The following is a 23970-nucleotide window of genomic DNA, read 5'->3' as shown; positions in this document are numbered from 1 at the left end:
GGGTTATGGGGGGCAGACAGGAAAGTGGAGCTGAGACCACAAACAGATCAGTCATGACCTTATTGAATGGTGGAGCAGGATTGAAGGGCCGCATGGCCTACTCCTGCTCCAAATTCCTATGTTCGTGTGGCCTTATATTTCAGCAAAATTATAATAAAATGATTGACTAATAACCTTAATTTATGAAGCATAGTATAAATGTAGACTTCAAAAGTAATACTTCCCTTCTCAACATTGAAATCTTTTACAGATCAGCTACTCAGCTTCTGCTGAAATCCTCAGTGACAAGGCTCGATTTCCTGCTTTTTTAAGAACTATTCCAAGTGACGGCTATCAGACCAAAGCCATGGTCAAGCTGGTTCAAAAATTCCAGTGGAACTGGGTGGGAACTATTGCAAGTGATGATGAATACAGCCGGTCTGGAATAGACAACTTCATTACCCAAGCAGAGAGCTTGGGTATATGCATTGCTTTTCAAGAAGTTATTCCATTTTATTCATCAATTCAAATAACTAATTCCAGAATAAAAGAAATAGCAAACATTATCATCAACCGAACAAGAGTGAACGCCATTGTTATTTTTGGAAAAGGCTCTCATGTCACTGAACTATTTAGAATATTAGGCACTCAAAACATAAGCAAAGTTTGGATTGCCAGTGACAGCTGGTCAACCAACAGTAACATTACTCACTTGGAGAACATTCAAAACATTGGGGATATTGTTGGATTTACATTTAAGAGTGGAAATATTTCCAAGTTTCAAAATTATTTGAAAAAATTACCAGTTAATGCTAAATATTTTAACACATTTTTAGCAGAGTATTACAGGCTTCGAATGCTTTGTGCAAATGTTCAAAATGATGAGCTAGGGATATGTATTTCAAACAATACGCATCATGTGGAGGTTGATAAACATGCTGCCAATAAAGCCATGGAAACACAATACCAGGAAGATGATTTTCTGGTGAATAATATTGAACCAGGTGTTATTTCCAACATACAGTGGTCGGTGACTGCTCTTGCTCATGCTCTTCGAAATCTACTAAAGTGTAATGAAGGAATTTGCTGGAAATCGTTTGATTTTGCACCTTGGAAGGTAAACCTTTATCCTACAGCATAAACAATGAATGAAGTTATCCAAGTCACAGACACATGCTACAAATATAGTTTTCATGTAAATCCTCGATGTATTTGTTTATTGACTCTGCCTTTAAAGTGTATGGTGCTTTGCAGTCCTCTTCTATCTGAGTCAGGTATATTATTAGTAGTGTTTGCACTGAGAAATGGCTTTTAAAGTGATGTCCAACATTCAATGAACATTCCCTCCCAATACTGTATGTTGATGATTTGGTATGGAGTAGTGTAATGAGACCTATTATGAGTGGTACTACTGAAATGGTCACTGGGATTTTCCTCAGCTATACCTTGGGTCCTTCCATGGTCTGTTGAAACTGTCCAGGCTATTTACGCCTAAACCAAATGGTGTGGTTCCAATTAAGTTTAATTCTCCATGGGCCAGCGGAAAGGGAGAATCTTTAAATTTATAATCTTACTTCTGTAATTTTCCACAAAATACCAGTTGTCATTCACGCTGTTGGTAAAAGGAAATTCTTCACCAAACAAGAAATTGATCAGTTTACTGTTTCCCTCTTGTGAAATCTGGTTCTCTAACATGAATCTCATTAAGCTTGAATTGCTTTCTCTATAATCCATAGTTTACCTACATGTGTCCTAGAAAAGAAATTGGTGGACAGAAATAAAAGCTATTTAAGAACTGAATGCCTTCAAAGAATTGTTTAGAACATTCACAATAAAATTTCACAATTTTGATATTTATGCTAAAGGTTGTAACAGTAATACCCTGTAATTCAATGATGATTCATATTATTAGTTTATATTATATTATTAGTGCTATTATTTTAAATAAAATGCATTTTAATTACTCCTCAATTTTTCCTGCAGTTGTTGGAAGAGCTGAAGAAAGTCAACCTAACTGAGGAAGGAACCAGGATCCAATTTGATCCGTCAGGAGATTTTATGTCTGGATATGATATTGTCATGTGGAAATTTATCAGAGGCAAAATGGAGTTTAATCACATAGTTGCTGAATATGATATAAAGGAGGATAATATTAGAGTTAAAGATTCAAGGTTGGATAATTTAGAGGTAATTTTGTATAATATTAATAATTCTTAACTTTTACATTTTAGAGTTAAGCATAGTACATAGAAATTACAGCTAGCAATATTACCAATCATACGCTCAACACACTGAAGACTTTCCTTTGTCTTCTGTCGTGACAGAAGTATTAATGCATGTTAACATAGTGAATGGATTCATGAATAGATTCATGTCATATCTCCATCCTCACTCCCCTTGTCCCTTCTGTCCCCTGAATTCATTGTACCCCTGTTCACCCTAAACCTCCTCCATAAAAACTGTCCCACCTGAATTTATGTTCACTGTCTTGACCCTGTCATCTCCGATGGCTTCTCAACAGGTTACAGACAAGACCATCTTCCTTATCTTACACACTGCCCACATCTCTCTATCTCTTTCCAGCCTCATTTCTTTCTGTACTCACCCAACAGAAAAAAACTCAAATTATTTACAACTGTACTCTTAAACTTTCAACTGCCTAGGTTTAAACTTGATATGCACCACAAAATTGTTGCAATCATCATTTTGCTCAACCATTCCTTCACGTACACCTTTGATGCCATTACTACCTCTTATCTCTCCCATCCTTTTAATTCCCCTGGCATGGCCCCAGCTTTGCTCCCTTATGTCCAAGAATGCAGATTTGAGCATATTGGTTTTAATTGTATCATCAGATCTGGTTGCACAGATGAATGCACCATCAAGCCTCACTCTCCCCCACAAAACTGTCCACTGCTACAGGATCATCCTGGAGAGCAGTGATAACCTACAGTTTATTTTCTCCACTATCACTTGTCTCCTTAAACCCTGCTCTCCTGCACTTTCCACCTTAAGCTCCAATAATGCAAGGAGCTCATAGACCTCTTAATTTCTTGAAGAATCTTTGAAAATTCAAATATGATTATGCAGAGTCAATATGGTTTCATAAAAAGAAAAACATGTTTGACAAATCTTTTAGGTTTTTTTTGAGGGTGTAACTAGCAGGATAGGTAAGCAGGAAATAGTGGATGTAGTAAATTTGGATTTTCAGGTGACATTTGACATGTGGGATTGGGATCTTATATTAACATGGTTTGAGGTTTATTTGAGGACAGAAAACAGAGAACAGGTGGGTATTTTGGGGTGGCACAGCTATTGCTTGGCTTCAGCTATTTACAATCTTTACTAATGATTTAAATGAAGGAACCAAGTGGAATATATTCAAGATGGCAGGTGATACAACATTAGGTGGGAAAGTAAGCTGTAAAGAGGGTACAAAGAGGCTGCAAAGGGTTACAGACCAGTTAACTGACTAGACAAGAAGGCAGCAGATAGAATATAAGGTGCGGAAGTGTGAAATTATCACTTTGGTGGGAAGAATGGAAAAACAGGTGGTTACACAGGATATATCTAATAGGTGAGATTCTAGTATATGTTGATAAGCAGAGAGACTTGGGCATCCTTGTGCACGATTCATAGAAAGTTACTACATAGGTACAGCAATTTCACACTTCTGTACCTCATATTCTATCTGCAACCTTCTTGTCTAGTCACTTAACTGGTCTGTAACCTTTTGCAGCCTCTTTGTATCCTCTTCACAGCTTACTTTCCCACTTAATGTTGTATCATCTGCCATCTTGAATATATTCCACTTGGTTCCTTCATTTAAATAGGTGCAACAAGCAATTTATGAAGACAAATGGTGTGTTAACCTTTATTGCAAGGAGATTCAAGTAAGGCAGCCCTGCTGCAATTTTGTAAGGCTTTGGCGACACTGCATCTGGTTTTGGTCTCCTTTCCTAAGGAAGGTAATATTTGTCTTGAAGGGGAGTAGGGGAGTGGGGTGTTGGGCAGATGGGTGGGGGAGGGGTGTAGTGGTGGTACATCGTCAAATCACTGGATTAATTACTGGAATGAGAGGGAAGTCCTTTGAGGAGATATTCAGTACAATGGGCCTATATTCTCTGGAATTTGGTAGAATGAGACATGGGCCTGAATCTTCCGTTCGACCCGCCCGCCACGCATAAAATGATGCTCGGTGAGGTCACCGCACGTCATTCCGATCTTCAGTTTGGCGGGCAAGCACTGGAGTCGGCTGCATGCCCGCTGAACTGTCATAGGCCTATTAAGGCCATTAATCAACTAATAGAGGCATTTGTCAGGGCTGCCCGTCCAACCTTAAGGTTGGCAGGCGGCGACGAGCCCAGGTGGTCTTCGCATTTCTCATGAAACCTCATCCACGGGCAAGATGAGGTTTCATGAAGGTTTAAAAATTTGATAACATGTTTCATGTAAATTCATAAACATGTCCCAGCTCATGTGAGATGTCCCACCTCATGTGAGGGGACATGTCGGAATAGTTTTATTTTTTTATTTTTCACATTTTTATGGCTTTTCTTAATGTCCCTGAGGCAGCTCCGTGCTTCAGGGAGATTTCTGCAGAGCGCAGGCCCTGACTCTCCCTCCTCCCGTCGCCACATAGGTGGGCTTTAATTGGCCCACCCACGCAAAATGGCAGCGCCCAGCTGATCGCGGGCAGCAATCGGCTGCGTGCCCGCCTGCGCCCGCTCCCGCCCAGCCCGCCGACGGGGAGAAAATTCTCCCCATGATGTCATTGAAACAGGTGAAATTCTTGGAGTGCTTAGGTGCTGGGGGACAGTCTTTCCTGGCTGGAGGGTATAGAACTAGGAGTCATATTCTCAGGATAAGGAATACCCCACTCGGACTGAGATGAGGGGAAATTTCTTCACTGACGGTTGTTACTCTTTGGAATTCTCTATCCCAGAGGTTTGTGAATGTTCAGTCGATGATTATATTCAAGAGATGGGTGGATTTTTTGTGCACTAAATTTTTTGGATATGAAGATGTGGTGAGAAAATGGAGTTGATGTAAAAGTTCAGCTATGATCTTATTGAATGGCAGAGCAGGTTCAAGGAGCCATATCGTCTACTGCTACTCAAAGATTTTGTGTTTGTATGTCATTATAGTTAGGACAAACTGTTTAACTGCCTCTACCCTTTCCTCTTGCTCACCATGCCAAATCTCAGTGTATGCTACCCTCCAGTGCTCACTTATTCCCCTCTTATACTCTCTACTCATCTTGTCCATGAGATCCAAATCCTGCTCTTTTGACCCCAATCTTACTAAACCATTGTCCACTCAACTTTGGCATTGTGAACGGTTCTCTCTTGTCAAGTACTTTCTCCCTGTCTCCTTTTCCACCTGTCACTATGCCCATACAGACCAAAAACTTTTTGAAAGAAAGATATCCCCACAACGCCAACAGAAAACAAACCAATGGACAAGATTTCACATATTAAAACGTTTACTATAACAAACAAACCAAAATCAACTGCATTCAAACGTTAATTAACTGCAGGTAAATGATGTTTCAAATAAAATGGCAGATTGCACTTTAAATTGCTGATACAATAAAGAAACATTGTACAAAAATACAAGCAATCCCTCCTCAGCATATATGGTATTAAACTCAGCTGCTGAGTCCCACAGCTATGCATTTCCCAGGAGGAGGCTTAGTTTCTTTACTCATACAGGAGGCAGGCCTGAAGTCCCTTCACACAGCAGCCTCACCACATCTGATTTCCGCAGATTCCCAAAAGGCATGTCTTTCTCAGCCTCACTGCTCGGCTCTTGGAACCCGCCTTTTTGGTCTCCTTCGCTGGCTTCCACAACTTCCCACCTTAGCTGCCTTATACCCACAGAATAGTCCTGGTCTCAGTGATTTCTCTCTGATTCTTCACCAGGATCTGCTTTGTTTCCTGTAACAGTGTCCTACTCTCTCTGTAGAACTCAAGCTGTAATTTGACACCCCAATTAGCTGTCTATTTGCTTTTTGCTTCAGCTCCTTAGCAACCTCAGCCACAATTTAACTTCTCAAAATCTAATCACCAAGAAGTCCAATTAAGCCCTATTTCCAGAATTATCTTAGTTTCACTTTTTGTCTTAAAGAGACATTTCAGAAAAAGAAAATACAAGCTTTTCTCAATGTGTAAGGGCCATCACACTCTTTCTCGCAAGTCTATTTCAAATTTCTCCAATCATCTTCTGCCCCCGCTATAACACCAAAACAACCCTTTACCAATGTTACAAGCAACGTGATCTGTTACCATGACAATGCTGAATCCCCTGCTCTCATCCTCCTTGACTTCTATGTAAATCTTAACATGGTTTATCACACCATCCTGCATTGTTTCTCCTCCATTGTCCAGCTGGGTGAAACTGCCATCGCTTACCCCCACTCTTACCTACCAGAACATCTAAGAATGGTTTATTTGTTCACCTCTGCACCTTTACCCGTGGAGTGCCTGAAGGATCTATGCTTGGCCCCTTTTCCTCATTTACAGGCTGTCTCTCATTAGCCATTAGATATAGTGTCAGCTTTCCCATGTGTGCTGATGACAGCGAGCTCTACTTCTATACTACCTATCTTGACCTATCCACTATCTCTGTGTTGACTAATATTAAGGCCTGAATTCAGCTGGAAGGGCTTCACGCCTTAGTCAATAATGATGCTGGTAGCCCTAATTCCGGAAGTCCTGTCCCTGAACCCAGCACCCACCATTTTTACTGGGGTGGGAGGTCGGTGTGGGAGGCGGGAGGGGGCAGGGGTAGGTTGTACTTTGTACATCCATGGATTATGGAGATAGCACATGTCAAAGTGCAGCTGCCTTCAAATAGAAGCAATTTTTGTTACTGGGATTTCCAAAACAGAAGTTGTAGGCTTTAGACATTTGAGAAAGAGGTCTAAAGCTGCCAGAAGTATTTGGGGAGGCAAGGTATCCTTTTGGAGAGGTAAGGCACCCCCTTGGGAGAGGTTCCCTTTGGGAGAGGTCAAGTACCACTTTGGAGTTGTTAAGTGTAGACGTGAATGTAGGTTAAAAATTAGATAACCTCTGTGGAACTGTTAAATCCCCAGGCCTTTAAATCTTCGAAGGAAACTATCCAACCTACAGTTGAAAGAAACAATGTTTGCTATTTCACTGTTTGTTGATATAACCCTGAGGGTTATCATCATAGGATTAGTGCTGCTTGACTGCTTCGACAACCTATAATTATCACTGTGTGAGCCCTGTAAGTTCACCGTTTTATTGATAGTTCCAAGTGGTTATAAGGTAATTTATATGTGATTTGATGTGGAGCTATGAAAATAAATGTTTGTTTTCTAAGGGGTTAAGTATTTGAAGGGATTTAAATGTTATCAATGAGAGTGTTTTTTAAATATAGTGAAGTCTTCAGTGAATACTTAGACCTTTATTTTATTTAACCTCACTATGTCTCCTGAGGTCTCCTATGGTGGAAACTGGGCGAGTTGACATAGGGACTATAAAGGGCCATGGGAATGAGTGGGGTTATGTGTTTGCATGGAGGGTATGTGGGCCCATGGGAGGTGGACAGAGGGACATAGGTTGGCATAGAGGATATGAGGTACCATGGAGTGTGGGTGGGGGTCATGAGCTGGCATGAATTGGCATGGATGGGGCATGGGGAGTGTGTGGGGGAGAGAAGTGGAGAACTGTTTCTTTGTCGTATCGCTTTTATTATAACTGGGACAAAATCCCAGAGCACGAGGCCTTTTAACCATCCTGCTTCCCCACCCAGCAGCTATTGTGGCTGCCTCCAAGCACTTTCTGGGGTGGTGGAGCTGACTCCAGTTATCACCCTCTCACACAGATTGAAAATCCGTCCGTTTGGGGCACTTCCTCCTGACTCAGGAGTGGAAATTCAGTTGTGAATGAGCTGCAATTTTCTTGAGTTAACATTGGGAAGGGCAGAGCCATGGGGCAGAATACTGCCCTTGATGGGTAGGCGGGGTGGGCGGGCTTGGCGGTGGGCAGGCAGCCGATCGCTGCCGCCGAAATGGGCCCTGCTGCCATTTTAAGTGGGTGGGCCAATTAAGGCCTGCCCAGCGGGCCGCCCGACGGGAAGCACTATGCACTCCCTGTGCGGGCTGGGGGGGATTCCCCAACTGTCAGAATGCGCTCTTTCGTGCATGCACGTGAAAGTGCGCACATCTCCCTGAGACTAACTGCTGCCTCAGGGAGAGCGCTGACAGTGTTTGAAAGTTTAAAAATAGAAAAATAAAAAAATTATTAACATGTCCCCTCATGTGACAATGTCACATGAGATGGGACATGTTAATAAATATCACAAAAACTTTATTAAAGTTTTTTAAACCCTACATGAAACCTCATCCCGCCGGTGGATGAGGTTTCATGGTTTTTTGGAAGCCTGCCGCGGCTCCTGGCCTGCCCGCCAGCCTTAAGGTTGGACAGGCAGGACCTTTAATTGATTTAACTACCCTGTCAATGGCCTCATTTGGCCATTGACAGGTCGGCGGGTGGACAGCTGATCGCGCTGTCCCCCCACCTTCCTGAATATTTAAATGGGGCGGGATGACATCGGGGGTTCCCCCGACATCATCCCGTGTCATTTTCGCGTCAGCGAGCAGGCCCCACCCCCAGCTCACCGACGGAAAAATTCTGCCCATGGTCTTTGGCTCTTAACACATCAATGGCCCTCACCATTAATTTCATTCCCCTTCCAACCATTGGCTCAGGTTGAAATCCCACCATCCCCATTTGACCATGCATCCCCCCATCAAAAAAGGTGTTTACTTGCATCTCCATAACTTTTTTTCAATTCATTGGATGTAGATATCACTGGTCAGGCCAACATTTATTGCCCATGAGAGTCAACCACATTACTGTGGGTCTGGAGTTACAGGTAGGCCAGGCCAGCAGATTTCCTTTCCTTAAAGGACATTAGAGAACCAGATGGGTTTTTACAACAATCAGCAATGGTTTCATGGTCATCATCAGACTTTTAATTCAAGATTTTTTATTGAATTCAAATTCCATCATCTGCTGTGGTGGGATTCAAACCCAGGTCTCCAGAACATTACCCCAAGTCACTAGAACACCAGTTGAGTGATAATACCGTTACACCACCTGCTTTCTGTCCCTAATTTCAGTTAATCTGCTGCTGAAACTCTCCTTCATGCCTTCATCACCTCAAGTTTGATAATCCCAATGTCCAGCCGGCCATCTTTCTCCCAGCTTTCACTCTATGTAAATTTTTGCTCATCCAAACTCCACTACCAATATCCTATACTGTACCAAGTCCCATTCAGGCATTACATTTGCCTTCACTTGCAGTCCCCCAACACTTCAAATTTAAAATTCTTATCTTCATGGTTAAATCACTTCATGACCTTATTCCTCACTAAATTAAAAACCTCTTGTAACCCTACAAACTTCAGAGCTCTCTGCTCCTCCAACTCTAGCCTTTTGTGCATCTCTCCTTCCTTTGCCCAAACATTTAACAACCATGTCTTCAACCGTTCGTGCTCTAGAATTTCCTGCCTAAGCGCCCTCCCCTCCCCACCTCTCTTTTCTCCTTTAAGACCCTCCTTACAATCTAATCTTTGTCCAAGCTTTTATACCTCTCTCCCAGCATCTCAAATTTGTGTCAGTGACCATTTTTTTGAATCACTTTAGTAGGATATTTTATGTTAAATGCGTTACATAAGTGCAAGTTTCTGTTGTTGAGTATATAGCGTTTAATATCATTAATGTAATTCCTGGTCTGTGGTGTCAAGCTTTAAAACTTGAGTTTTGTGAGTATGGTGGCCATTACCAAGGAGAAGGTGCTAGGAAAACTGAAAGGTCTGAAGGTGGATAAATCACCTGGACCAGATGGATTACACCCCAGAGTTCTGAAGGAGATAGCTGAAGAGATAGTGGAGGCGTTAGTGGTGATCTTTCAGGAATCACTGGAGTCAGGGAGTCAGGGAGGGTCCTAGAGGACTGGAAAATCGCTAATGTAACCCCCCTGTTTAAGAAGGGAGTGAGGCAAAAGATGGGAAATTACGGGCCGATTAGCCTGACCTCGGTCGTTGGTAAGATTTTAGAGTCCATTATTAAGGATGAGATTTCAGAATACTTGGAAGTGCATGGTAAAATCGGGCAAAATCAGCATGGTTTCATCAAGGGGAGGTCATGCCTGACAAATCTGTTAGAATTCTTTGAGGAGGTAACAAGTAGGTTAGACAAAGGAGAGCCAATGGATGTTATCTACTTGGATTTCCAGAAGGCCTTTGACAAGGTGCCACACAGGAGGCTGCTCAGTAAGATAAGAGCCCATGGCGTTAGAGGCAAGGTATTAGCATGGATAGAAGATTGGCTGTCTGGCAGAAGGCAGAGAGTGGGGACAAGGGGGTCCTTCTCAGGATGGCTGTCGGTGACTAGTGGAGTTCCGCAGGGGTCAGTGTTGGGACCACAACTTTTCACTTTATACATTAATGATCTAGTTGAAGGAACTGAGGGCATCCTGGCTAAGTTTGCAGATGATACAAAGATAGGTGGAGGGACAGGTAGTATTGAGGAGGCGGGAAGGCTGCAGAAGGATTTGGACAGGTTAGGAGAATGGGCAAAGAAGTGGCAGATGGAATACAACGTGGGGAAGTGTGAGGTCATGCACTTTGGTAGGAAGAATAGAGGCATAGACTATTTTCTAAATGGGGAGAGAATTCAGAAATCTGGAGTGCAAAGGGACTTGGGAGTCCTAGTCCAGGATTATCTTAAGGTTAACTTGCAGGTTGAGTCGGTAGTTAGGAAGGCAAATGCAATGTTGGCATTTATTTTGAGGGGACTAAAATATAAAAGCAGGGATGTGCTGCTGAGGCTTTATAAGGCTCTGGTCAGACCACATTTAGAATATTGTGAGCAATTTTTGGCCCCATATCTCAGGAAGGATGTGCTGGCCCTGGAGAGGGTCCAGAGGAGGTTCATGAGAACGATCCCAGGAATGAAAGGCTTAACATATGAGGAACGTTTGAGGACTCTGGGTCTATACTCGATGGAGTTTAGAAGGGTGAGGGGGGATCTGATTGAAACTTACAGAATACTGAAAGGCCTGGATAGAGTGGACATGGGGAAGATGTTTCCATTAGTAGGAGAGACTAGGACCCGAGGGCACAGCCTCAGAGTAAAGGGAAATCCTTTTAGAACAGAGATGAGGAGAAACTTCTTTAGCCAGAGAGTGGTGAATCTATGGAATTCATTGCCACAGAAGGCTGTGGAGGCCAGGTCATTGAGTGTATTTAAGACCGAGAGAGATAGGTTCTTGATTGGTAAGGGGATCAAAGGTTACGGGGAGAAGGTGGGAGAATGGGGTTGAGAAACCTATCAGTCATGATTGAATGGCGGAGCAGACTCGATGGGCCGATTGGCCTAATTTCTGCTCCTATGTCTTATGGTCTTATGGTCTTAACTGTAGGGTCAAGGAATGCTGTGGAATTGTCCACTTCTGCATGCATCAGCTGATGATTTTCCACATTTTGAAGTTGAGTAAAATCATGGGTGAGCAAGTTTAAAACAGAAAAGCTAATTTAATGAAGTTGTATTAGATTGATAGTCAAAACAGTTAGACCTTTAAGGTTTGTCCTGTATCCTAGGATGTAGTTCTGAGTTTGGTGATTGATTTCATTCTCTTAGGGCAATTGATTTTGATTCAGCGGCAAGCACTGTTCCTGATTTTCAATTTTTCATTAGGTACATAAGCGGTAACTTTCAACTTAAGTCAGAGATGAAAAACTGGGGGTATCAGATTGGCCATCTGTTACATTATCTACCTGATTTACTTTCCCATTGACTTCAATGGATAAGAAAATCAGTCAAGGTGTATAAAAGACGGCAGGTCCAAGAGCACCAATTTTTTGCCCTTCAATAAAAAGCAAAATACTGCAGAAGGAAAACTAGAAAACTCTGGAACCTCTCAGCATATCAGACAGGATCTGCTGCCAGGTAGCCCAAGAGAACCAGGCAGGTTCCCTTGGGACCCTCCTGGGGTCCCGCTCGCTAATTGGTTTTCCGTTTTGGATACTGGTGAGGTTGGTTCCTCAGAGGAGTGCAGTCAGATCCAAGTTTGTGGCACCATGAGTGGGAGGAAGAATAAAGGAAAAGTAATAGTGATAGGGGATTCATTAGTTAGGGGAACAGACGGGCGTTTTTGCGGCCATAGACGTGACTCCAGGATGGTATGTTGCCTCCTTGGTACCAGGGTCAAGGATGTCACCGAGCAGCTGCAAAGATTGTGGTTCACATTGGTACCAACTCAGGTAGGAAGGGGGATGTGGTCCAGCATTCAGAATTTAGGGAGCTAGGTCAGAAATTAGCAAGCAGGACCTCAAATGTAGTAATCTCTGGATTACTCCCAGTGTCACCTGCAAGTGAGTACAGAAACAGGAGGATGAAGCAGATGAATGTGTGGCTGAAAGATAATGCAGGAGGGGAGGCATTAGATTCCTGGGACACTGGGGCTGGCTCTGGGGAGATGGAACCTGTACAAGCCGGACAGGTTGCACCTAAACAGAGCCTGGCTTGATTTCCTTGCGAGGTGTTTTGCTACTGCTGTTGGGAGAGCTTTAAATTAACTTAGCGGTGGGGTGGGTGGGGGGGTGCATGGGAACCAGGAGAGAATATTAGAGAGGAATACCAGCGTGCACAAAATACTGGGAGAGACAGGTAGCATTAGTATAGAGAATAATAAACTAATAGGTGGAGACAGAGTAAGGAAGAAAGTCATGATGTCTAAATCAGGGTTACTGTGTGTGTATGTGAATGCACGGAGTACAGTAAAAAAGATAGGGGAGTTCCAGGCATAGATTACCATGTGGAAATAAGATGTTGTGGCAATAACAGAGACCTGGCTCAAGGAAGGGCAGAACTGGGTTTTAGATATTTCTGGGTACAAGACGTTCAGAAACAATAGGAAAGGAGGAAAAGGAGGAGGGGTGGTGGTATTGGTTAAGGAGAGCATTGCAGTCCTGGAGAAAGAGGATGTCCCAGAGAGTTCAAGGACAGAATCAATTTGGCTAGAGCAAAGGAACATAAAGGGTGCAATTACATTGCTCGGTGTAGTCTATAGACCCCCAACTAGTGAGGAGGATGTAGAGGTACAAATCTGCAAGAAAATTACAGAGAGATGCAAGCATTATAGAGTAGTTATAATGGGGGACTTTAATTACCTGAATCTGGACTGGGACAGTGGTAGTGTAGAGAACAGAGAGGGGCAAAAGTTCCTAGATTGTGTTCAGGAGAATTTTCTACAGCAGTATGAGTCCAATCCAACAAGAAAGGGTGCACTGTTGGACCTGGTTCTTGGAAATGAGATAGGCCAAGTAGATCAAGCATCAGTGGGGGATAATCTAGGAGACAATGATCATTATATCATAAGGTTTAGGATGATGGTAGAAAAAGACAATGTGCAATCCAGAGTAAGAATAATTACTGGGGGAGAGCCGACTTCAATGGGGCAAGAACGGATCGACTGAAACCAAAGTCTAGCGGGAAAAGCAGTAGCTGAGCAATGGGCTACCTTCAAAAAAGAATTGGTTCGGCACAGTCAATGTATATTCCCTCAAAAGGGAAAGGTGGGGCAAACAAATCCAGAGCTCCCTGGATGAAAAAGGAGATAGAGATTAAGATAGAGAAGGAAAAGTGTGCGTATGACAGGTGTGAGGTAGAAAATATAATTGAGAACTAAGTGGAATACAGAAGGTTCAGAAGGGATGTGAAAAATCAAATAAGAGAAGCAAAGAGGGGTTTGAGAAAAGACTGGCAGCCAACATAAAGGGAAATTCCAAAGTCTTCTATCAACACATAAATAGTAAGAGAGTGGGAAAAGGAGGAGTAAGGCCGATTAGGGACTAAAACGGAGATTTTCACATGGAGGAAGGGGGCATGGCTGAGGTGTTAAATGAATACTTTGCATCTGCCTTTACTGGAAGCAGATGCTACTGAGGCCACAGTGACAAAGGAGGGAACTCTATCATCAGAAGGGTTCAAAATTGATAAAGAGAAAGTGTTGGATAAATTGTCAGTACTTAAAGTTGACAAGGCACTGGAACCGGATGAGATGCATCCAAAGATATTGAAGGAAGTAAGAGTGGAAATTGCCATAATCTTTCAGACTCAGGGAAGGCGCCAGAGGGCTAGAGAATTGTAAACATTACACCCTTGTTCAAAAAAAGTTGTAAGGGTAAGCCTTGCAATTACAGACCAGTCAGTTTAATTTCAGTGGTGGGCAAGATTCTAAAAACAATTATTCAGGATAGAATTAGTAGTCACATGGAAAAATGTGGGTTGATTAGGAAGAGCCAGCATGGAATTCTAAAGGGGTAATCATGTTTAACTAAATTGCTGGAGTTTTTTAAAGAGATAGCACAGAGGGTAAATGAGGGTAATGCTATTGATGTGGTGTACATGGACTTTCAAAAGGTATTTGACACAATGCCACACAATAGACTTGGGAGAAAAGTTATTGCTCATGGAATAAAAGGGACAGTAGCAATGTGGATACAAGATTGGCTGACTAATAGGAAACAGAGGGTAGTGGTCAATGGATATTTTTTGGGCTGGAGGAAAGCTTGTAGTGCAGATCCCCAGGCATCAGTATTGGGACCCTTGCTTTTCCAGATATATATTAATGATCTAGATCTTGGCATACAGGGGACAATTTCAATTATATGAAACTTGGAAGCATTGTAAACTGTGAGGAGGACGGTGTAGAACTTCGAAAGGACATAGACAGTGGTGGAGTGGACAGACAGGTGGCAGATGAAGTTCAATGTGGAGAAGTGTGAGAGGTGTTGCATTTTGGTAGGAAAAACATGGAGAGACAATATAAAATAAGGGGTACAATTCTTAAGGGTGTGCAGGAGCAGAGGGACCTGGGTGTATATGTGCATAGATCATTGAAGGTGGAGAGAGCAGTTAATAAAGCATACATTATCCTGGGCTTTATTGATAGGGGCATAAGGTACAAGAGCAGGGAGGTTACACTGAGCTTACATAAGGCATTAGTTAGACTTTAGCTGGAGTATTGTGCACAGTTCTGGGTACCATGCTATAAGAAGGATGTGAATGCATTGGTGAGAGTACAGAAGAGGCTTACAAGAATGGTTCCAGGGATGAGAAACTTGTGTTATGAAGAAAGATTGGAGAGGTTGGGACTGTTCTCCTTGGAGAGTAGGCTAAGAGGAGATTTGATAGAGCTGTTCAAAATCATGAGGGGACTGGATAGTGTAGATAGGGAGAAACTGTCCCCGCTTGTAAAAAGATCGAGAATGAGAGGGCACAGGTTTAAAGTGATTTGCAAAAGAAGCAAATGTGATGCGAGAAAAATCTTTTTCATGAAGCGAGTGGTTCGGGTCTGGAATGCACTGCCTGGAAGTGTGGTGGAGGCAGGTTCAATCGAGGTATTCAAGAGGGCATTAGATGATTATTTGAATAGAAACAATGTGAAGGGGTATGGGGAAAAGGCAGGAGATTGGCACTAAGTCATAATGCTCATTTGGAGAGCCGATGTAGACACAATGGGCCAAGTGGCTTCCTTCTGCACCATAACGATTCTATGATTCTGTAATTCTGTGGGAAAAAAGGCATGTTAATGTTTTGGGTGTCAGAATTGGAAGACATTACAGATGAACAGCATTTAAAAAGGATCACGGGGAAGGGATGAGATAATACATGTAAACACAGAGTAGAAATGAAATGCTTTATAATGTTTAACTGGAGGACAGGAGAGGATCAAATGACCGGATATTTTAGTATGAAACAATAGGAGGCTTGATGATAGAAACTAATGAATATGGAGTATAATCAATCCCTTGCTCACCCTGGAGTAGAGTTACAGTTTTGGCCTCAATCAACAATTCCTGCATGAATTGTGCCCAAAATTATGCCTGTTTGAAAAGTTTTTTCCCCCGTGAGTTTCCACTCAAACTTATTTGCACATCACTGAATCTGTCATGAGCTGGTGCAATCAGGCGGCGTTTTAAAACATATTTTCTTAAAATGCTGTTTCTGAATATTTTTGAAGGATGGCAACTTGGTAATGTTTGATTAAAACAGAAGAATGGGTTTATAAAGAAAAGCATTTTAATCATGGTTTTAATGCACCACTTCTGAGTAACTTGATTTTAAATTACTAAAAATCACTTTTAAAAGGTATATATAAATCAATTTTCTACATATATTGAAGCCAGTTTCTTAGTAAATTAACAGAGATAATATTCAAAAGCTTTTAAAATGGACTTTTTGGTGTCCTTGAGCAGTGAAAGCAAGCATGCAGGTGCAGCAAGCAGTTAAGAAGGCAAATGGTATGTTGGCCTTCATTCTTAGAGGACTTGAGTACAGGAGCAAGGATGCCTTACTGCAGCTGTACAGGGCCATGGTGAGACCACACCTGGAGTATTGCATGCAGTTTTGGTCTCCTTACCTAAGAAAAGACATACTTGCCATAGAGGGAGTCCAGTTCACCAGACTGACTCCTGGGATGGCAGGATTGTTGTATGAGGAGAGATTGGGTTGACTAGACCTGTATTCACTGGAGCTTGGAAGAATGAGAGGGGATCCCATTGAAACGTATAAAATCCTGACAGGGCTGCTCAGACTGGATGCAGTGAAGATGTTTCCTCTGGCTGGGGGAGTCTAGAACAAGGGGCCACAATCTCAGGATACAGGGTAGTCCATTTAGGACTGAGATGAGGAGGAACTTCTTCACACAGAGGGTGGTGAACCTGTGGAATTCTCTGCCACAGAGGGCTATGTGGGCCAAGTCACTGAATATATTTAAGAAGGAAATAGATAGATTTCTAGACTCTAAAGGTGTCAAGGGGTATGGGGAGAGCGGGAGTACAGAGTTGAGGGATCAGTCATGATCATGTAAACGTCAGAGCAGGCTCGAAGGGCCAAAAGCCTCCTGCTTTTATTTTCTATGTTTATATATGTTGCCTGCGGACTAGAAAGCTGGCGTGAGCTCCATGTTGCCTCTTTTAGAGAAGGCCCGACAAATTAAGAGCCACTCAGGCGCTTAACTGGACAGCAGCAGTCCTTTGCCGGGATCAAGGATCTCGTGCCGGGATTCCTGCCCACCAAGAGCTGCCGCCAACCAGAAATCAGCAGCTCTATTGAAAGGCAGCATCACTGGGGTGGTGGTGGCTGCTGCTGGTATGACACCCACCCGAGGCCAAGGGTGGAATTTTACAGCTCCCCACCAGTATAGTTGAAGGTGAGTGAGGCATGTAAAGTAAAGCAGGTGGCCAGCCCACCGCCTTCCCGCTCACTCCCAAACTGTCCCCCATGTTCTGGGCAAGGCATCATATACTGCTTGCCCTTAGGCCTATTGAGGCCTTTAAGTTGCCAATTAAAGGCTAGGTAGGGACCTTATTTTGCCTCTACTGCCATAATACATCGGGCAGGGGAAGGTGCAACATTTACAGTTCAGGCTAAAAGCCGGGAAGCAAGTGGAGGAACTTTCTTAGAGGGGGTCTCCTGTGCCCATTGGGGGCACCCTGCCTCCAACATGGTAACCCCCTTTGTGAATCACTGCTGGCCTCTAAAGCCCTCCCCTCCCACCCCACTAGGGACCCCAATCCTTCCCTCAACAAAATCCCCAGACCTATCATCATCCTTCTTTTTGGACTCATCATAGTCCCAGCAATGTGCACTACTGTGTTCTGGCACTGCAGAGATTACTCAGCTGCCTATCAGTCAATAATGCCCCTCAGCAGGGTCCTCCATTCCCGATGTCAGTTCCTCCAATCAGGCACTGAGTGCCTTTGAATGATGGGACCATCTTGGGAGCCAGCAGGCAACTCTGCATACCCACCCACTGGCGGGTTAATATCAGTGACGGCGAGATAAGGCCCTTAATTGGGCATTAATTGGCATTGGGTCGGGAAGGCTGTCCAGAAACTTCCTGCCACGGATTTAATGAAGTGGAGGCGGGAAGGCAGCAGAGTCTCCACCCACCAGCCTCCAGCCTGATTAAATGTTACCACCACCAAACTCGCCACATGGAAAAGTATTAAATTCCTCCCCTTATTCCCAAAAGATCACAGATGCTTGAGTTGTGTTGGAGGCAGATTGTGCTTAAATCTTTGGTGCTGGCTACACTGATTTAGACTGAATTGCATTGTAAAACAGATATAATCAAGCAGAAACTCCAGGCCATAATTTTCATCTTGTGAATAATCTACAAATATCGGGCAGTAAATATGTATGGCCATTAGATTAACTATAATAAACTTTTTTTAAAGTAATTTTTAACTGATTAGTCCTGGCATTGGCTGAAAGACAAAGTAAGGAAATGCTAATGAGCAGAACTGATTGGGCTATTTACTGATGATTAAATAAGGATATGAAAATTACACTATTTTCATTTGAAAATATACAATAACCAATAATTATGCCCCAGATTTCCCAGTCTTGCTCGTGGCGGGTGGGACTGGAAAATCCCGGTCTTGATTCTTATATGTTAAGGTGGATTCATAATTAATTGGTTTAATTAAGTAATTGGCTAGCAAATGTTTAAAGCACACAAGTTACCACTTTTCAACTAGATATTCATTTTACATTAGTTGAAATTTTCCATTTGCTTGACAATTTTCCTTCTTGAAAATTTTGCTTAATTTAGTTTGGAACAACTAAATTGGCCTCAGCATTACTCCAAGCTGGACTTGCTTCAAGCACATAAAGCTGCCTCTGTTTGCTTTTAAAATTATAATTAACTAGCATATTATAAACCTTAGTTGAAAGTATAATTAGATATTGCATTTTGTGATTGTAGTACTTACTAGATATTTTCTGCATTTCTAAATATTATTTTCATTTTTGTAAAAGGTTATCACATCTAATTGCTCAAACCAGTGCCAACCAGGGCAAATAAAGTTGTCACCTGAAAGCCAGCACACATGTTGCTACAATTGTGCAAATTGCAGTTCCAATACATACTCTGAAACAAGTGGTAGGTAATAAGCAAATCCATCTGTAAATTATTGTCTACATCATTTATTTGTGCAGTCATGCACTATACCACATATGTGAAGTATGAGTGATAGAAGGGAGGGGATGATATTTTTGCATCATTAGGCTTCAAATGGAAGCAATGCATTAGTCATGTACTCTCCAAGTCCTCCACCTCTATAGCCACATCCACAGTGAGGTACTGTAGCTTTCAACAGAATCTTGAAGAAGAAAGCAATCCTAGGAGAATCTATGCTACAGAATTTGAGCTGTATGGATACATTCACTGGGTTGCTGGGTCAACATCCTGGAACTCCCTCCCTAACAGCACTGCAGGTACACCTACACCACATGGACTGCAGTGGTTCAAGAGGGCAGTTCACCACCACCTTCTCAAGGTCAATTAAGGGATGGGAAATAAATGCTGGCCTAGCCAGTGATGCCCACATCCATTGAATGAATAAAAAAAAAATCATTCCATGCCTCTCACAACAGTGGACATTTTACGTTGAGAAATTTTTGACCAATTTTTTTTCCCTCCTCGGCTCACTGATGTATAATTGAATGAGGAAATGGCAGAGGTATTTTTGAGTTTGTCTTCACAGTAGAAGACACAAAGTTTCATATAGAAATTGGCAGTAACCTAGGGGCTATATAGAGTGTGGAAATTAAGGAAATTAATAACAGCAGAGAAAAAGGATTAGAGAATTTAAGGGACTAAAATCCGACAAATCCCCTGGACCTGATGGTCTACACCCTAGGATTCTAAAAAGGATAGCTGCAGAGATAGTGATGTGCTAGCTATGATTCTCCAAAATTCCCTAGATTTGGGAATGGTCCCATCAGATTAGATGTTAGCAAATGTTACACCACTTCTCAAGAGAGGGAGAGGGAAAACAGTGAACTACAGGCCAATTAACTTAACAACACTTGTTGAGAAAATGCTGGAATCTATTATTAAGGAGAATGATTAGGTCAACATGGTTTTATAAAGGAAAATTCTGTTTGCCAAATTTATTTGTGTCTTTGAGGATGTAACTAATAAGGTAGATAAAGGGGAACCAGTAGATGTAGTATACCTGGATTTCCAAAGGCGTTCAATAAGGTGCCATACCAAAGGTTAATAGGCAAGATAAGGGCTCATGGAGTTGAGGGTAATATATTAGCATGGATAGAGATTGGTGGAAGGACAGGAAGCAGAGAGTGGGCATAAACAGAGCATTTTCAAGCTGGCAGGCAGTGAATACTGGAGTGCTGCAAGGATCAGTGCTGGGGCCTCAACTATTTACAATCTATAATAATGACTTAGGTAAAGAGACAGAGAGTGATGTACCTAAGTTTGCTGATGATGCAAAGCTAGTTGGAAAGGTAAGCTGTGGGGAGGACACAGAGAGGCTGCAAAGAGATGTAGACAGGTTAAATGAGTGGGCAACAAGATGGCAGATGGAGTATAATGTAGGGAAGTGTGAAGTTATTCACTTTGGTCATAAGAATCTAAAAGCAAAATATTTTTTAAAAAGTGAGAAACTTGTAAGTGTTGATGCTCATACAGGGAATGCAGAAAGTTAGCATGCAAATATAGCAAGCAATTAAGAAGGCAAATTGCCTTTATTGCAAGGGGATTGGAGTACAGGAATAAGGAAGTATTGCCACAGTTGTACAGGATTTTAGTGACACCACATCTGGAATACCGTATGCAGCTTTGGTCTCCACATTTAAGAAAGGAGATACTTGCATTGGAGGCAGTACAATGAAGGTTCACTAACTTGGTACCTGGGATGAGGGGATTTCCTATGATGAAAGGCTGAGTAAATTGGGCCTATATTCTCTGGGGTTTAAAAGAATGAGAGGCGATCTCATTGAAAGATAAAATATTCAGAAAGGGCTTGATAGGCTAGATGCTGAGAGATTGTTTGCCCTGATCAGGGAATCTAAAACATGGGGGTACTGTCTCAGAATAAGGGGTCGATCATTTAGGACTGAGACGAGGAGGAATTACTTCACTCAAAGGGTTGTGAATCTTTGGAATTCTCTACCCCAGAGGGTTGTGGATGCTCCATCCTTGAATACATTTAAGGCTGGAATAGACAGATTTTTGGTCTCTCAGGAAATAAAGGGATATGGGGAGTGGGCAGGGAAGTGGAGTTGAAATCCAAGATCAGTTATGGTCGTACTGAATGGTGGAGCACGCTCGACCGGCCACGTGGTCTACTCCTGCTCCTGATTCTTGTGTCCAGTGACTGCAGGCAGGATATTCAACCAAGATGAAAATCACAGCCAACCTTATCTAGTTTTTGCTTGTAATTCATACAAAGACACACTCTTTTCCCTCCAGAAAGCTTACTGAGCAGTGTTTAGGAGTAAAAGTCTGGCCTACGTCTTTTTCCTAATGTAGGGTCAACTATAGCATTCTTACCACTGTCGTAGCTCAGATCATCTAAGTTATCAAGGATCAGGGATGGAACCTGGGACCATTTTGGACCATGTTGTTCAATTGTTCAGTAGACAAAGTCATTCAGCTTGTGGAAGAACAATCACAAATAGGATTAAAAGAACACATGGGTAGACCACAACAAACCTTTTTCCACTAAGACCAGAAGGACAGCTTAACTTGGCCTAATTTGATATGTTAATTTTTATAATTTTTGATCTTCTTCATTTCAGATGCACTGCAATGTTATCCTTGTCTAGCAGATGAGTGGGCACCGAGTGGAAGTGCAAGTTGCCATAAAAAACGCAATGTCTTTCTTGACTGGGGCAATGGATTTTCCATTGTACTGCTAACTCTTTCGGCCTTTGGAATTGTTTTGATCATTGTAATAGCAGTTATCTTTACTAAGAATGTCAACACTCCAGCTGTTAAGTCCAATGGCGGTACCATGTCTTTCATTATGCTCACCTCTTTGTTACTCAGTTTTTTAAGTGTTGGGTTTTTCATTGGAAAACCGAATGATATTACTTGCAGAATCAGGCAGTGCTTATTTGGCATCAGCTTTACTCTTGCTGTTTCATGTGCTCTGGCAAAATCACTTAAAATACTACTAGCATTCAACTTTAACCCAGCGAATCAAAATCAGTTGAAGAATTTGTACAATTCCGGGCTCATCACAAGTTTCTGCACTGGACTTCAGGTTGCCATTTGCACAATGTGGTTGGTTTTTAATGGCCCAAGAGTTAACAAGGATGTCAACAGATTGCGAAAGGAAATTTTGGTGGAGTGTAATGAGGGCTCTTATGTAGCATATGCTGTTATGTTAGGGTATATAGCATTCCTTGCACTGATTTGTTTTACGTTTGCCTTTAAAGGTAGAAAGTTGCCAGAAAACTACAATGAGGCCAAGTTTATTACATTTAGCATGTTGATTTACTTCATTTCATGGATTACCTTTGTACCTGTTTATGTAACCACTCATGGCCTGTACCTCCCAGCAGTGGAAGTAGTTGCAATTTTATCTTCAACTTATGGGATATTATGCTGCCATTTTTTCCCAAAGTGTTATATTATTCTGTTTAAGAAAGAATGTAACACTACCAAATCATTTTTGAAAAATCTCTTTGACTATTCACTGAAAAGCACAATTAATGTAACAAACAGTCAATTTTCACAAAACCGTTCAGTACACGCCAGATCTTGCAAGTCCATCAAAAATAACAACAGTCAAAATACATTAAGTATCACTTCTGATTCTTCTGTACAAAACAACAGAATCACTGGTGTTTCAAGGAAAAGATGTTCTAGTTGGTAAATGCTTAATTGATAAAAATGATTTGCACTCAGAATAGTCACTTCATATTGAAGCTATTTTAGATTTGAGTCTACATTATGGCCAGTTTAATTCTGCCCACTGTAATGCTAATGCGCTTTGTAATTTTTTGATCTCGGTTGCCAAATAAGATGGCTCAGAGTAACAAAGGATTGTACTTTTGTGGTAAGCCAGAGACCGATTTTCCCACATCACAAATATAACACTTCAGTCCAAGATGGAAGGCTATTATTAATTGACAGAAGCACAAATTCATTCATTACCCATACAGCTATCCTTCCTGATGAGGAGGTAATGCATACAATTAATGATCAAGGTTAGAGATGGGATGACTGTGATGCCAATTGATCTTTGCTACCATTTTTGCAATAAAAATTTTAAAAGTTTATCAAAGTTATTTAGCATGTAAAATCTCTGAATCTTGAGTCATCACTGGATATCAGAGAAATTACATAATGTGATACTACACAATGTAAATTTCCTGATACGTTAATTTTATATAATTTCCAATTTCAAACAATAACTCCTAAGAGATTCTTTCTCAAGAAAATTATGGAAAATAGTTTTTTTTTGTATTAATATCTCCCATTCTTCATTTTCCTTTCCTTACACCATCACATAAAAACCATCACTAAACGGTCTGCAGCAAAACAATAAGGCTCACCAGAGTCCTTTCAGGAATGCCAATGATATGCCACCATCACCCAAAACTCAAGAACAAAGAATAAGGTATCATCTCACATCTTAGATCCTCTTATTCCATGACTTGGGTGCTGTCCAGCAGCCTGTTTTCTGGCCTCTCAAAGTGCTGCACTGTGTCCGTACCTGAGGAGATTCTGATGAGCAAATTCTGGAGTGAATCAGCTGCTGAGGCTCCATGTCGATTACTCTGTCTGAAAGTGCCAGATGATAAACTCAGTATGTAAGGAAACCTTACAGATGATCCTAAAGTCTATCATCAAATTGTATCACCAGATTGATCCACAACTTGGAGTTTGGTGATTATACTACACAAAGAGAAGCTTCTCAGCGTAATGTTTAAAATAGTTCACCTATGGCAATGTGGCAAAAACACATTGGGCTGAGTAGGCCAGTAAATTAAAAACCGTAAAGAAATGGGTAAATTACCACAGCCAATCAGACACCAACCAAAACTACTTTTAAATTAATATTCTATAAGTTCTGTTTTTGGTAATGTATATATATATATATATAAATACTGAATATTTCGATCTTGA

At 41.8% G+C, this 23970-nt stretch overlaps 1 protein-coding gene across 1 annotated transcript in view; it reads left to right on the top strand.

Annotated features, from left to right (window-relative positions):
* The window catches only part of gprc6a (G protein-coupled receptor, class C, group 6, member A), a 35335-nt gene extending 12235 nt beyond the window's left edge, over positions 1-23100 (top strand). Inside the window, exons 3-6 of the mRNA XM_078542221.1 lie at positions 251-1096; positions 1963-2166; positions 18846-18969; positions 21633-23100. Coding sequence (XP_078398347.1) covers positions 251-1096; positions 1963-2166; positions 18846-18969; positions 21633-22714 — 2256 coding nt within the window. The 3' untranslated portion in view covers positions 22715-23100. The remainder of the gene's footprint in view (positions 1-250; positions 1097-1962; positions 2167-18845; positions 18970-21632) is intronic.
* Positions 23101-23970: the final 870 nt, after the last annotated feature.

The sequence above is a fragment of the Cetorhinus maximus genome, chromosome 5 (assembly GCF_964194155.1).
Source record: "Cetorhinus maximus chromosome 5, sCetMax3.hap1.1, whole genome shotgun sequence".
Classification (NCBI taxonomy): Eukaryota; Metazoa; Chordata; class Chondrichthyes; order Lamniformes; family Cetorhinidae; genus Cetorhinus; species Cetorhinus maximus.
The sequence above is the reverse complement of the archived record's forward strand: the minus strand, read 5'-3'. Positions and strand labels throughout refer to the sequence as shown.